Source organism: Diceros bicornis, chromosome 7, assembly GCF_020826845.1.
Source record: "Diceros bicornis minor isolate mBicDic1 chromosome 7, mDicBic1.mat.cur, whole genome shotgun sequence".
Lineage (NCBI taxonomy): Eukaryota > Metazoa > Chordata > Mammalia > Perissodactyla > Rhinocerotidae > Diceros > Diceros bicornis.
Window position 1 is genome coordinate 53517313 of NC_080746.1, and position 16439 is coordinate 53533751.

Sequence of the window (16439 nt, forward strand, 5' to 3'; positions counted from 1 at the left end):
CTGACTTGGCAGGGAATTTTGGCATTTTTTTCTGCAGTGTAGCTTAGGTGGTCTGAGTTTTATTTTTATTTTTTTTGTTTCTTTTAGGTAAGAGTGTGTCCTGAACAAGCCTGGTGGTTATTATTCTCAGCTTTCATTCTTGTTTTCACAGTAATTCACTTTGCCATTTAATACTAATAATTAATTTTTTTTTTTTACCATTTATTGAGCACCTGCTGTTTTAATGCTTTATACATTTTATCACTGATCTTCCACACAACCCTGGAATGAGGTGTTATTCCCAGTTTACAGATGAGGAAACTGAGGCTCAGAGAAGCTAAATAACTCTCCAAGCAGCAAATCTGGGATTCAAAGCCAGACATCTTTGGTTTTAAAGCCTGTTGATTTTCCCCTAAGTCTTATTCCATGATTAATTTGATCTGGGCCTGAAGGAGAGGATGAGCTGAACTAAGCTGCATGATTACTTTGCCTCTGATGCAAGTTCAGTGGGTTTGTGATAGCCATGGACAGCATGCCGTGCAATTGGATAGTTTTCCGGTAATGAGAATACATTTACATCAGTACATCCACACTCTCCCATGGTTCTTTTCGCTCTATGGCAGATCCTTGGTGAAGTTTAGGGGCATTTATTGAGATTCAGGGATCAGCCAAATAACTGGTTATTGTAAGATGACCATTGTATTCTCTCTTAATTCTATTTATTTTCACAGTATGTTTGGAGAATTTTTTTAAATATCTGTGTAATTGATGTACTAACCAATGCCTGACTCCGTGTTTACCCTTAAGAAAGGCACATCCCAGACCTTATCTCTAAAGATGCAATACTATAACTTTGAAATTCAGCTCATCAGAGAGGGGCTCATGGGCTAGGTGTTAACTACAAATCTCACATGACATATTGAAGTGCTCTGAAGTCTGAAGGCCCTTTCGCATTAGAAAAAAACATTAAGCATTTTTGGAAGCCTATTTATTATGTTAAGATACTTTTCTGGGTAGTTGGGGCACTGTGTTATTTAGGAAATATGTCTGGCTGTGAGGAACAGATTGCCTCCAGTTGTAGCTTGAACAAATTACTGTTTTTATTTTTCTCCAACATAAAAGAAGTCTGGAAGTAAGCAGTCTGGTGCTGGTACAGCCGCTCCACATTATTCTTGGTGAGCCAGGCTCCTTCTGTTTTTCTGTTCTGCCATTTTGTCCAAGATTGTTGCTAGAGCTCCAGTCACCAGCTCTAGGTTCTAGGCAGGAAGTTAGAGGATATTTGGAATAAAATCAGTATTCTATTAGTGAGGAAAAAGGGAAGAATGGATCTTGGATAGGCAAATAGCAGGCTCTGCCATAGGGATACATACAGAGGATTGGAAGATATGTTTATCTTTTACTTTCAATTTCTGATTTTCCCTCTGTTAATAAATTATATACATAGAAAGAAAATTCGCAAAAGTAGAAAGAAGAAACTTCATATTTAACACCCAAAGTCCTGCTAGCCAGAGTAATCGACTGTTAATATTTTGGTGTATTTCCTTCTCCCTTTTTAAAAGCTTGGGGTTGGGGTTTTGCTGTTATTTTATTTTTTAACATAGTTTATTTCATCAACAAATATTTGATAATAGATAGCTGCTCTCATATCCTCTATATATTTTGGAGCCTGCTTTTTTCACTTATGACAAAATGCTTATTATAAATATTAAATATATATTTATATATTAAGATAATATATGTTTAATAATAATATAAATTCTTTATAAATATAATTTTTAATGATTGTATAATACTCCATCAAATAGATGAAACACAAGTTGTGTAATCATTCTCTTGGTTTTGGACATTTAGATTGTTTCTGATTATTTGCTATTATAAATGATTCTGTGCTATTTGATTATTTACTCAGAATAGATTTTGTGATGTGGAATTACTCAACATTCATAAGACTCTTAGTGTCTAGTACTAAATTTTTGTCCAAAGGGATTGATTATGCCAGTATATAGTTTAGTAGGCAATGTACCGAAAGTTTCTATTCATTAGTATTCTCAGCAGCATCAGGCGTTATTTTTAAAAACCTTTGGTAATTGGAGGGGTAATTGGGGTAATTTGAAGTGGGGTAATGTATCTCTTTGAGTTTGCATTTTTGTTAGAAAATTGTAGTCATTTAATGGTAATTTTGGGGATGGGAAGTTGGGGCACCAGATTCTGGCCAAGCTCAACCTTTTGTACTTCCAAGTTCACTTAACCACTCATCCATCAGACATTGCAGTTTTGGTTCTTATTTTCAATGCTGCTAAAACCTGTCCAACAATGCCAGCACTGTTCTCAGATCATACCTTCAGGCACTATGCCTACCTCCGAGACAGTCTTTCTCATCTTGTTCCTGCCTTGAGGGTATGTTGAAAACATCTTTTGTCCTTGTTTTTGGTTTTTTGATTTTGGTCCTTTGTGGTTGTTAAATAGCAGAAAGCAGACTATATATTCTTTGAAAATGCATTCATTTAGTTTCTTTCTTGGGCTCTCTCCCATTGTTTTGTACTTTAGCTTCTGTATCCTTTACCTTTTAAGAAGATTCATTTTTTAAATGACCCTGGGTTATTGATTATGTTCTGTTAGGCAAGAAAAAAGAATCTGGAACAATATATTTTAGGCCAAGGATTAGATTGTGTTGTATTTTAACAATTACATAAAGCCATAATAGTCAACAAGTTTATTTTTTTAATAATAAAATCTTTATTATTTTTAAAACCTAGAGATACAGAAAGAAAAAATTTAAAAATGAACCATAATGATGACAGTAGCAAACACTTATTGATGCTAACTGTGTGCAGGCACTTGTCTAAGCTCTTTATTTATATTAACTTATCACTACTTAGGTAACTCGAAATCATTTATTTAGGGGCTGGCCCGGTGGCGCAAGTGGTTAAGTGCACGCTCTCCACTGTGGCGGCCCGGGGTTCGCTGGTTCGGATCCTGGGTGCACACCGATGCACGGCTTGGCAAGCCATGCTGTGGCGGCCTCCCATATAAAGTGGAGGAAGATGGTCATGCATGTTAGCCCGGGGCCAGTCTTCCTCAGCCAAAAAAAAAAAAATAAAAGAGGAGGATTGTCAGGTGTTAGCTCAGGGCCAATCTTCCTCAAAAAAAAAAAAGAAATCATTTATTTAGAGTAACATATGTACATTGTTAGAAAATTTAAATTGTATAGAAGATACAAAATTAAAAGTGAAATCCTCTTTGCTCTCCCCTCCCCATCCCCTTCTTAAAAGGTAACCACTTTTAACAGTAAGAACAAGAGTTATCATCATATAAGACATTTTGTATAGCATGCTACATAAACGTTTAGGAGTAAATCATTACTCTTCTATGAAGTAAAAGATCAAATAAAGTTTGTAATTTTATTTATTTTTTTTTTCCCCCAAAGCCCCAGTAGATAGTTGTATGCCATAGCTGCACATCCTTCTAGTCGCTGTACGTGGGACGTGGCCTCAGCATGGCTGTAGAAGCAGCGTGTCGGGGCGCGCCCGGGATCCGAACCCTGGGGCGCCAGCAGCAGAGCGCGTGCACCTAACCACTAAGCCACGGGGCCGGCCCAAATAAAGTTTAAAAATAAATGTGACAGGGCCGGCCCCGTGGCTTAGCGGTTAGGTGTGCACGCTCCGCTGCTGGCGGCCTGGGTTCAGATCCCGGGCGCGCACCAAGGCACTGCTTCTCCGGCCATGCTGAGGCCGCGTCCCACGTACAGCGACTAGAAGGATGTGCAGCTATGGCATACAACTATCTACTGGGGCTTTGGGGGAAAAAAATAAATAAATAAAATTAAAAAAATTAAAAAATAAATGTGACAGATTAATTTTGGTCCCATTTCTATGGTTAGCCCATTTATTTCAGTTAGCAATAGAAAATAATATTATACCATTCTCTTATTTTCTCCTTGCAGCTTGTGGCTATATTAGGTAGACCGTGTTCATTTCTCTCCCCCTTTCCCTTTCTCTCACTGAATCTGGGGAAGGAGAGAAAGGTTATTTACAGAATCACCTAGCCTTTTTTTCCCTTTCCTTTGATTGGCTTGCATTTGTTTTTGGTTTCTTTGTGTTACCAAAAGCTGAGCCACAGAATTTGATGGCACTATAACCCCACTATGTTTGCTTAGTTACCAGGTAGAAAACTCGTGTCATCAGCTGTTTCCCCCAATATCACACCTCATGAGGATCCTTCCCATCAGTTCCTGCAGCAGAGCCTTGAAAGGGTATACAATCTTCAGCATCTGGACCCTCAGGGAACCCAGGAGCTGCTGGAGCTCACCATCAGGTGAGGTGATCATCTCTTTCCTTTGCAGAGTTGACATTGTTGTTAGGCTCAGCTTGACTGTTTTGATTTCCAGTGTTGGTTATAGGCTAGTGTGGGAGATCAAAATTGGCCATCCTGAAATATGTCTCTTTACCTTGATTATTTTCTCTGACAGACATTTGACCTCCCCCACTAACTGCCTAAAGGAATTTAACTCTGAGTATGGACAGACTGGCAGGGTCTTCGCTAAGCCCATTCTTATCAAAGTTCTGTTTACCAAACGTTTACATTTGGAAAGGTATCTCTCTCTGTGTACTGGGAAGAGGGGGATGGCCTTATCTCTGGAAACTCTTATTAGGACGGAGGGAGAGGACTTAACATCTACACACCCTTGACTGCTGTGCTTTCTGTTAATCCCGCAGAGCTGTCTCCTCCCCCACCCCCAATATCCTCCTTTGTCTACCTGTATATGCTATTTAAGGTGAAAACCTTTGCCATTTGTCGAGAAACTCAGTTTCCCTGGTTGTCCCATGTATACGTGTTAATAAACTTGGTATTGTATTCTCCTGCTAACCTGTGTTTTGATTATTTGGCCAGCCATAAGAACCTTGGGGGAAAGGGCGGAAGGGGATTCTCCCTCTTCCTCAACACTAGTTTTTCAGACTCTGTTGGCCTACATTCACACATGCTTTTACAATCTGTTTATGTTTGGGTTAGGTTGTGGTTTGAACGTATTACAAAGAAAAGCTCTTTGTATTCATGACCAGATTGATGATTAATACAAAACTAGAGTTACAAAGAAGCTGTTTTTAATTTTTCTTTCCTTGTATATTAGTTAGAATGGGTGACAGAAAATGCAAAGTAAGAATAGCTTAAACAGGAGGAAAGCTTAATTATTTCTCATAGGCAGCACAGAGCTGACATGGTCGTCAGGGGCCTAGGCTCATTCTTTCTTGTTTCTCCATCTTCCACATCAAACGGCCTCTGCGTAAAGATCCAAACACTAAATGTCCCCTCTGTATTCAAGCCTTCGAGAGAAAGGAAAGAACAGGAGAAGGGTGTCATTTCTACCCTCATCCGCTTCTAAAGACACCTCCCCAAAATTGCATGTTCTAATTTTACTTGCATCCCATTGACTAGAACTTAAGTCACATGGCCATATCTAGCTGCAACGAGCTAGGAAATGTAGTCTCTATTCTGGGTGACCAGTGCTTAGTTAACATTTGGTGACTGTTACTCGTGAAGAAGGGGAGGATGTTGGGGAACAACCAGCAGACTCTGCCAACCTTATTAGAATGTCCTGAATGATATGAAAAGAATTGAAACCCATTCGCCTTTAGCAAAAGCAGTATCTATCTGCTTTTCTAAATAAGGTTTAATTGAAATACAACCACACTCATTCGTTTAGGCATTGTCTGCTTTCATGCCACAGTGGTAGTGTTGAGTAGTTGCTACAGAGACCATATGGCTTGCAAAGCCTAAAATATTTACTATCTGACCTTTTGCAGAACAAGTTTGCTGACCCTGAAATGATGCCTCAATCACATTTTTTTCTGTTCTGTTCCCTCACTAAAGTGATTAGTTTTAGAGGCTACTATATAAAGTTGTTGGCCCTGAGCCCAGGAAAATAAGCCTTACTTCCTAATTCACCCCCACCTAAATAAACATTTAGGTTTTGTCCTTGACGTTTTTTTGTCCTATTGGCACTAAAGCAAGTCAAATGCACAAAAGCAAGCCAATTTGGTCATCAGCTGCAGTGCTGGCTGTTAGTAGGTGCTCAGTAAACACCTGTGGTTTTGAGTCGCCCTCATGATCTGGGTTTTATCATCGGGCTGGGTTTTACCATTTATCAGGCTGGTCAGACCACTGTTCTAGTGCTGTGGTCAGTCCTTGGCACTGTTTCTAAGTGCATTCTGAGGAGGGTGGCCAGGATGGTGTAAGATCCAGAAAGCAAAGTAGACAGTGTAGTAGTTATTGATGACTTACTATGTTTTACAAACATCGTTGCAGTTAGATGCTGTTACCATTTCACAGGGAATAAATGGAAATTTGGGGAAATGAAGCAATTTGCTAGGAAGTAGCAGAACCAGGATTTAGCTTTGTTTGACTCTAAAATTAATGTTCTGTGGTATGCAGCAGTGAAGGGGATTCCTGTATCAAGTGGAGATTGGATCAGATGACCCCTGGAATTCTTCAGAACTTACATTTTCTGTAGTTGTTGAAAAGTGAAATGTTAGTTAGAATTTCATACAGAAGTTTCTCTGATTAGGATTCTGGCCATTTGCCTGTTAGTACTAGTTTAAAACAAACAAACTTCACCATCATACATGTTGCTCTTTGTTGTAATCCAAGCAGCCATTTAACCCAATCAAGATCTCACCTACAGAAAGTCTGCTGAGTTCAGGGAAGGCCCTGGGAGATGATTTTTTTGTTTGTTTCTAGAACTTGACATAACTATTTTGTCTTCACCACTGTACCTTAGGTGCCTTATAGGAGCTCAGTAAATATTTGTTGAAAACTCTAGTTATGATGGCTTAACCAGGAATGAAGACTTTTAAGATTTTTATAGATAGCATTTTCTTCTGGCCATACCTCACCTCCAGGTATATAGATTTGATGTTCTGTAAGGGTCTGCTAACCTTGATCGTAACAAGAGCGGCTATCAAGTGCCCACTTTCTAAGTGCTTTATGTACATTATTTCATTGAATTTGAAAACAATCCCATGAGAATTACCCCATTTTTTACAATGAGTGAGGGAGCTGGGGTTCATTCATTTGTTATATGGCCTTTTGAGTATCCATCAAATGCTAGGCATTGTGCTAGGTGGAACAGACACACTAGTAAACAGGACGTAGTCTCTGCTGCGAGGGATCTTATAGCCTGGTTGGGGAGACAGCTAGGTAAACGGGAAATGCAGTCTTGTGCTCTCCACGCTACAGTACAGTAAGTTTAGGGTTCTCTGGGAGAACGGAAGGGGGCACCTAACCCTTCCTTGGATGGTCTAAGCAGTGACCTGAAGAATGAGTAGAAATTAGTGAAGTGAAGAAGGGAGACTATCAACGACAGGGAGCAGCAAAGGTCTGGACTAGAGCAGAGGTCTTTCCAGCCCTTCGGTCTGGTCACACTGCTCTGTTTCTGGGTGACAGTTTGTATGACATGAATCATCTAGTATAATGAGATTTATTTTATTTATTTATTTTTTTAAAGATTTTATTTATTTATTTTTTCCCCCCAAATCCCCAGTAGATAGTTGTATGTCATAGCTGCACATCTTTCTAGTTGCTGTATGTGGGACGTGGCCTCAGCATGGCCGGAGAAGCGGTGCGTCGGTGCGCGCCCGGGATCTGAACCCGGGCCGCCAGCAGCAGAGCACGCGCACTTAACCGCTAAGCCACGGGGCCGGCCCTAGTATAATGAGATTTAAATCTGAAGGACTTTTCGAGTCTTAGTTTTATCACTTCTTAGGTACATGATCTTGGGCCTCAACTCCCTCTTCTGTAAATTGTGGGTACTATATAGTTCACGGGACTGTTGTGGAAATTGTTACAATGATATGTGGAAAGCATTTTGAGAATAGCAGTTACATAGGTAATAGTAGGGCATATATGAAATCTTGCTTTAAAATTTAAAGCTAATTGTGGCTTATTTGACACACTAGACATGCTCTTGATATTTGTAAGTCAGTCCAATCCCAACTTTATAAGTGTAGTTGTGTTTATAAGTTCACGAGTGTTGGAGGAGATTGTCTTGTAAGGAACGCGGCAGTCACTGGTCTTCTTTTTCCAATAATGAACTGATTTTTCAGAGTTCGGATTTTTTGTGTAAGTCCATTAAGGTGCTGTTACTGGGAATACACATTATTGTTTCAGACACTGTATCACTTTATTTTCTTATTTTTTTTTTTTTGTGAGGAAGATCAGCCCTGAGCTAACATCCATGCCAATCCTCCTCTTTTTACTGAGGAAGACCGGCCCTGAGCTAACATCTATTGCCAATCCTCCTCCTTTTTTTTCCCCTTTTTCTCTCCAAAGCCCCAGTAGATAGTTGTATGTCATAGTTGCACATCCTTCTAGTTGCTGTATGTGGGACGCGGCCTCAGCATGGCGAGACAAGCGGTGGGTCAGTGCGCGCCCGGGATCCAAACCCGGGCCGCCAGTAGCGGAGCGTGTGCACTTAACCGCTAAGCCACGGGGCTGGCCCCACTGTATCACTTTAGAAGTGTTCTATAATAAAGAATTGTTCTTTTGGAGTGAAACAGCTTATTTGAATTTGAAACAGATGTGGCTTCATTTATCTGGAATTGATAGAAATACACTTATTTCCTTTTGGGAATTCGTTTAAACACCAACCTTAAAGAATATGGGATTTCTTGGTTAAATTCTTTAAAATCCTCCTTTTGCTGCAACTTTTAACGTCTCTAAGGAGTAGCGCCTCTGGGAACTAGTCCAGTAACTAACGAGGTAGAAGTAAAATGTTTGTAATTTGTAATCATCTGGGTGCAAGGCTGAAGATAGCTTTTGAAAAGTCATCCGGACTCTGTACTCATTTTGCATTTTCTAACATTCCTTATTATTCTACCAAACTACTAAGAGACATTAATGGTAAATATGACGTTTAGAGATTATTAGAGATTGAAAGAAATGTTTAGCCATAAACATTTGATTTACACATCCAGAGTCTTTTTTACTATCTTTAAACAATGGTTTTAAAATTAACTATTTCAGCTTGTTGTGTAAATTTAAAAAAGAATTGCAATATATGTAAACCTGTTTTCTTAAAATATTTTTTAAATGGTAGTTATTGTGATCATGTGGACTAAGGATTGCTGAAGTGTATGTTCCTGGGAGAGGCTCTTATGCCCACCAGATCACATCTGTAGAAATGTGGCTTAATATGTATCTGACTTTAAATCAGTTTTGGTCTCATCTATAGTTGATGTAGTTCATAAATAAATAAAGAGTTAATTAGCAAATAAATAAATGAAATGAAATATGATATGGTTTAAAAAAAAAAGACTTTTAGAGTCAGACAGACCTAGTTCATGGCCTATTTTTGCTACTTATTAATTCTGTGACCTTGGGCAAACCACCTGAACTCTGATCTTCAGTTTTATTCTTAGTGAAAGAGGATTCATTGTAGGTTACACTGTAAGGATTAAATGTGAGGAAACAGCACACCTAGTACAGTGCACATAGAAGGTGCTCTTTGTACCTTTTTCATTCAAGTCCCTAATCTCCTGATGGTTGGTCTAAACTGAGGCTTTCTTGTTTTTTCTTTTTTTTTTTTTAAATGTTTATTTATTTATTTTTTTCCCCTAAAGCCCCAGTAGATAGTTGTATGTCATAGCTGCACATCCTTCTAGTTGCTGTATGTGGGACACGGCCTCAGCATGGCCGGAAAAGTGGTACATCGGTGCGCGCCTGGCATCCGAACCCGGGCCGCCAGCAGCGGAGCGCGCGCACTTAACCACCAAGCCATGGGGCCGGCCCTAAACTGAGGCTTTCTGAGGATTGTAGACATAAAGAGGTACAGAGAGGAAACACTGGGACACAGAGCATTTTGCCCAGGGCTAGCAAGTTTCCATTTTTGCTTGTACAGTAGTTCAGATTTCCCATGGCTAGTTGGGTTGCATCTTGTTCTGTGCAATTCAGAACCATTACTACAGTGCCAGGCTGGTAGAATCACTTAACACTTGGGGGCAGTAAGCTAATGTATAGTCAGCTGGTCAGTATTCTCTGTAATTGTAACAGAAGGCAGAATCTTCCTGGAGAGGAAATGGTTAAGAAGTAGGATGATTCAGGGCTGTCTTTTGCAAGAGAGATACCAAAGGTGTGAAAGGGAGAGACCAGCTGGTCTCCAAAATAGCATTTCAAGGTGTGCTAGCTAGTGCAGAGTCTTGCCTTTTATTGTGTTGGATTCCCACACATGAGCAGGCTCTCCAGGACCAGCTCAAGCCACCAAAACTCACAAGAGATGATATATAAGCCACAGACCCCAATTTCTTCAACCAATTTGGGGAAAATTCATTTTGTGCCCCTTTCCAGGGCATCTCCTTCCTGGTATCAAGGTCCTTAGGAGACAACATTTGCTATCACAAAGTTGCCTGAGATTAGAGGGAGGGGCTTAATCCAAAGGACAATTTTGTACAGGCTACTGTGAAACCTGACATATTATGCCAGCCCTGAAGCAGTTAACTTCCCTCATGACCCAAATCTTCAGGTTTCCCATGGTTATCATTTCTATATGAAATTTTGATGCTGCCATTAAAAAACAAGGCAGCTTTCTATGAATTCTTTCTGAGATGGCTTGTTAGGTTATACACACACACATTCCTTCTCAAAACAAAGGAAGAAAGAAAAGAAAAACAATACTTTTTGTAGATGTATAGCATATTTCCAGAAGAGTTCAAAAGAAGCTGGTAATGGTGGTTGCCTCTGGGAAAGGTGTACTTGTTAGCGCCCACGTATAGGAAGGCGGACTAATTTGATTGTATAACCTTGAGTATCTTTTGAATTTTATTACCTCATCGTTGTAATTCTATAGCTAGGTATGTATTATCTATTCAAAAAAATTAAAAATTTTAAAACAGTAATCCTAGCCCCCAACACAACTATTTTATCTGTGTGTGCCACAGATTTTCTTGTTCACAGGCAGATTTGTTTTATATGGTTACAGTCACTTTGTCTATATCTACATCCAGTCAGGATGCTTTTAACTGCAAGTATCTTTGTGAGAAAACCTTATCTCACACTAGCTTATAATGGCTATTTATTTTCTCATGTAAACAGAAATTGGAGGCAACTCTAAGTATGGTGTGGTCAAGTAGTTTATTTATATCATTAAGGACCCAGTTTCTTTCTGTCTCTTTGGATTTTTCTTGTCCTCAGCATGTGCTTTATCCTAAGGTTTTTTCCTTCTCGAGTTACAGTATGGCTGCCAGTGGCAATCAGAGCTATAAGTGTTCTTGCTTAGTCTATTGAGAGATAGACAGAAAGAAACAGAGAGAAAGAGGGAGAAATTGAGAGACCACCATCAGACCTGCTCCAAGCATGGAATGTAAGTCCTTCCATTAGGACGATAAGGCCAACTTAGGTTGCTTATGGAACCAGGGAAATGACATGTACTAATTGGCTTAGTCCAGTGAGACTCTTACCTGGAACTGGGTTTGGGGACACCTTCCATTGAACAAAATCAGCGTTCAGTTAGTAAGGAAGAAGTGGAAAATGGCTAACTGGATAGGCAGCCAACAGAGTCCACTGCAATACCTTAAAAAAATTTTATTTTCTGATGATACAAAAAATACTTGTCCATGGGATTAATCTCCATAATATATGAAGAACTCACACAACTGAATAACAAAAAAACAAACAACCTGATTAAAAAATGGGCAGAGGAAATGAACAGACACTTCTCCAAAGAAGATATACAGATGGCCAATAGGCACATGAAAAGATGCTCAACATCACTAATCATCAGGGAAATGCAAATCAAAACCACACTAAGATATCAACTTACACCTGTTAGAATGGCTGTAATCACCAAGACAAAAAACAACAAATGCTGGAGAGGCTGTGGAGAAAGGGGAACCCTAATCCACTGCTGGTGGGAATGCAAACTGGTGCAGCCTCTGTGGAAAACAGTATGGAGATTCCTGAAAAAGTTAAAAATAGAAATACCTTATGATCCAGCTATCCCACTACTGAGTATCTATCCAAAGAACCTGAAATCAACAATCCAAAGAGGCTTATGCACCCCTATGTTCATCGCAGCATTATTCACTATAGCTAAGATATGGAAGCAACCCAAGTGTCCCTCGACTGATGATTGGATAAAGAAGATGTGGTATATATACCATGGAATACTACTCAGCCATAAAGAAAGACAAAATTGTTCCATTTGCAATAACATGGATGGACCTGGAGGGTGTTAAGTGAAATAAGCCAGAAAGAGAAAGACAAACACCGTATAACTTCACTCATATGTGGAAGATAAACCAACACACGGACAGATAGAACTGTTTGGTGGTTACCAGGGGCTAGAGGGGTGGGGGGTGGGCACAAGGGGTGGAGGGATGCACTTACATGGTGACTGACAAACAATAGTATACAACAAAAATTTCACAATAAAAAAATTAAAAAAATACCTGTCCATTGTATAAAACACTTGGAAAATAAAGCATAGTTGGGAGAAGGCACTAAAAAGCACCCTAATACCTTTATCTAGAAAACTACTTTGCTGTATTTTACTCCTATATATAGTTTTTACAGAGTTGAGATCATATACTTGATTACTATTTTATACTTTAAGAGCTGTAGAATATTCCATTGACTGGATGTATGATACTTTATTTAACAATTCCTCTACCATTGAATATTTAAGTGGTTACTGAGTTTTACTATAATATTCCATACAACAATGAATATTATGGGGCATAAAGCATTTCATTTCTGTTGAATATTTCCCTTAGAATTCTCAGCATAAAGCTACTGATCAAAATATTTGATCACATGCGTGACTTTTATTAACATAGTACAGTTTTACTGCCCAAAGAATTATATCAGCTTAAACTGCTATCAGAATGTGAGTGAATCAGTTTCATTATAACCACTCCAGCACTGGTTGCTGTCATTTAAAAATGTATGACCAATTTACTAGGTGTAAAATGGTAAAATGCTTTTGACATGATCTTTATGTTGGTGTCATTGTCCTTATCCTATGTTTGGCTTGGGGTTTTATTTACTACAGGGATCTGCAGAGACTTGGAGAACTTCAGTCTGAATTGGCAGGGGTAGCTGACTTCTCTGCTACCTATCTTCAGTGTCAACTTCTTCTCATCAAGGTTGGTTTGGATTCATTATGTACATAATTGTGATGCTAAGAATGCACTTGAACAGATCTGGCAGTTTTTGAGGCCATAAGTGGAAAAATATATGGTCTTATGCAGCCATTTAGCAATGGAGAAATTATGTACTCTACAGTGTAATTATATTTGTCTCTAATTAAAGAATTGTTGGGGCCGCCCCGGTGGCGCAAGCAGTTAAGTGCGCGCGCTCTGCCGGGGTTCACCAGTTTGGATCCTGGGCGTGCACCAACGCGCTGCTTGGCAAGCCATGTGTGGCAGCGTCCCATATAAAGTGGAGGAAGATGGGCACAGATGTTAGCCCAGGGCCAGTCTTCCTCAGCAAAAAGAGGAGGATTGGCAGATGTTAGCACAGGGCCTATCTCCTCACAAAAGAAAAAAAAAAGGTTAACTCATATAGAAATTTGAATTTTCTAACTTTGGGAGAAATCTTTCATCATTTTACAATTAGAGCAGATTGGATAACCATTTTCATTAGAATCCCAAGGATTTTAATTGTTTTTTATAATTTGATTAGCAAATAACTTTTTTTTTTTAATTTTATTTATTTTTTCCCCCAAAGCCCCAGTAGATAGTCGTAGGTCATAGTTGCACATTCTTCTAGTTGCTGTATGTGGGACGCGGCCTCAGCATGGCCAGAGAAGCGGTGCGTCAGTGCACACCCGGGATCTGAACCCGGGCCGCCAGCAGCAGAGCGTGCGCACTTAACTGCTAAGCCAAGGGGCCGGCCCAGCAAAGAACTTTTATATTACTTTTTTAAAATGCTAATTTCACTTTGTCAAAGTCAAATTAGTTGAAAGTTGACTTCATTGCTTTTTTAAGGGCCAACCTGCTGGCATTTTATACTAGGTAGTCAGATTATAAAATTACACACAAAATTTGTACCCAAGAAGCTGTTTCAGTTTGCTGAGTTGAAATCCAATTAAACTAGTTCAGTAGCTTTCAGCTTTGCAGCAGAGTTCTGCTATAAATTTAAGCTTAGGATTTTGGAGAGCCCTTCTCACTTTATAAGACTTTATCTTGGCTTTAGTTCCAAATGTTGTTCGTCTTCAAAGTGATTAATGGTATTTGACCAATGTCACAATAAATGGAGGAGTCAGAAATTATTTCCCACTGTAAGATATGTGAGCTTAGGGTTGTGCAGGTGTGTGTATACATGGAAGGTGGGTGTGTACGCTGAAGTGGGTTGGGATTTAAATAGCCCTTGTTCGGGGAGATAGATTCTTTCAAATGTATATACCTGTGTAACCACCACCACAGTCAACATATACAACATTTCTCCTTTTTCAGAAAAGTTCCTTCATGCCCCTTTGCAAAGTTGTTTGGCTTTTCCAAGCTTCTATGAATAAGGCCTAATAATATCTGTACCCAGGTGAGGATTGGTAACAGGTAGTATGAAAGCCCTTGGCCTAGTGTCTGGTACATAGTGAGTGCCATGTCAATGGTACTTCTTTGTTCTTCCTTGGCTTGCTGTCTTCTCCATAGGAGTACAAGAAGGCCTTTGAAAAGCATCCACTTTTCTACAGTAGGAAAAGAGAAGAGATTACTCCAAAAAGAACACAGAACTATGTTGTTTACTTAAGTGGCAGGGTAGATAAGGGACCCACACTTAGAATCTAAAGCAGGCAGGTGTTTGATAATAGGGGAAGAGGTAAGTAAATTGTGGCACATCTTCTCAACAGTATATTCTGTGGCCAGTAATGATCTTTATGAAGAGTTATACAACAACATGACAAAATACAGTGTAATGTTAGGTACCAAAAAAAGCCTGCAAAATTACTTCTGCTTTCTGACTACAGCCATGAAAAAAACATGCATCATTGGTCTCCTCTTTGTCCGTAATAGGTAGGGCTTATTGGCCTAAAAGAATAAGATTGAGAGGAAGTCCTGATCATGGTAGATTTTCAAAGCAAAACAAACATGTAAGTCTGAAATGATAGGCCAGTCTTTGTGACCTCTGTGTTCTGTTCTCTCCTGATTTGTCTGTGTAGGCCTTGCAGGAAAAGCTGTGGAATGTGGCTGCCCCTTTGTATTTGAAGCAGAGTGATTTGGCCTCAGCAGCAGCAAAGCAGGTAAGCTTATTGAGACCTTCTCCTCAGATAGATCTCTGTCCAGGAATTGTCTCACCCAAGTCAGAGCCAGAGGCCTTCACATGGCTCCATGCCTCTGCTGTGGCCTCCCCAGTTTCAGCCTGTGACAGAAGTTAGTGATATGAGAAGCAGCATGATTAGGGGATACAGCACTGGCTTTAGAGTCAGGGAACCTGGGTTTTAGTCCCACGTCTGCCTCTAATTTGCTGGGTGATATTGAGCAGGTTACTTAACCTCCCTGGATTTTTCCTCCTTTGTAAAATATGGCAATTGAATTAGATGATTTCTAAGATTCTTTTGTGTTCTAAAATATTATCAGTTTGTATTTCAGATATACTAAATTCCAATAAATACTATCATGAATCTTCCATTTGAAAATGTAGCTGAACTCATTTTGAGGTTGTTTATATTTTTGGCCTGTACCATCTCTTGAATGTTAAAAGGTCCTTAAGTTTCTCCTTAGTTCATTAAGTAGCATTTAATTTTATTTACCTTGCGTTTATTTCTTTCTGGCTTTGAGCAGTTTCCCTTCATTCTTAGATTATTGGGATTTGATGAACTATTCTGAGTCATGTCTTCCAGATAGTGAGTCTGTATATCACCGAGTGATTATGACCCAGTAGGAAGCTAATGATGGTGACTGTGATTATTACATTGCAGTTCATTAAATGATTTCTAGTCTAATTAACCCTCACAATAATCCCATTAGTTAGGAATAAGTATTAAGTCCATTTTACAGATGGAACAATTAAGGCTCAGCAAGGTTAAATTCATAGAACTATAGGTGGTAGAGTCAGGGACTTTAGCCCCGATCCTCTGATACCCACAGTCTGTTTTCTTTCTACTACCCTGCTTGATCTCTCATCTGATCTAGATTCCCTCTCAGACCTCCTGTGTGGCTTACTGTAGGGGAACAGAATTTAATGACTTGAGCCCCAAAATGGGCCATGGTGGGAGGGATGGGACTAGGGAGTAGTAGTCTGGAAGAAAGAGAGGAAAAGAATTACCATTGCTATGTGCCACATACCGTGCTAAGCACTTTCCATGCCTTGTTTAATCCTTTAAACTTTGTTGTTGTTGTTTCTTCCCTATTTACAGATAGGGAAACTGAAGCACCATGTCATTAAGTAACTTGTCTTAATGCCAGTTGTAGAAGAGCCTGGAGTCATTTCTCTGACCTCAAAGCCTTCAAAAGAAGGCAAGCACGGAATGGGAA

General features: G+C 39.5%; 1 protein-coding gene across 1 annotated transcript in view; it reads left to right on the plus strand.

Annotated features, from left to right (window-relative positions):
• The window catches only part of INTS4 (integrator complex subunit 4), a 115881-nt gene that overhangs the window by 75975 nt on the left and 23467 nt on the right, over positions 1-16439 (plus strand). Inside the window, exons 14-17 of the mRNA XM_058545528.1 lie at positions 2243-2376; positions 4136-4293; positions 13019-13112; positions 15125-15205. Coding sequence (XP_058401511.1) covers positions 2243-2376; positions 4136-4293; positions 13019-13112; positions 15125-15205 — 467 coding nt within the window. The remainder of the gene's footprint in view (positions 1-2242; positions 2377-4135; positions 4294-13018; positions 13113-15124; positions 15206-16439) is intronic.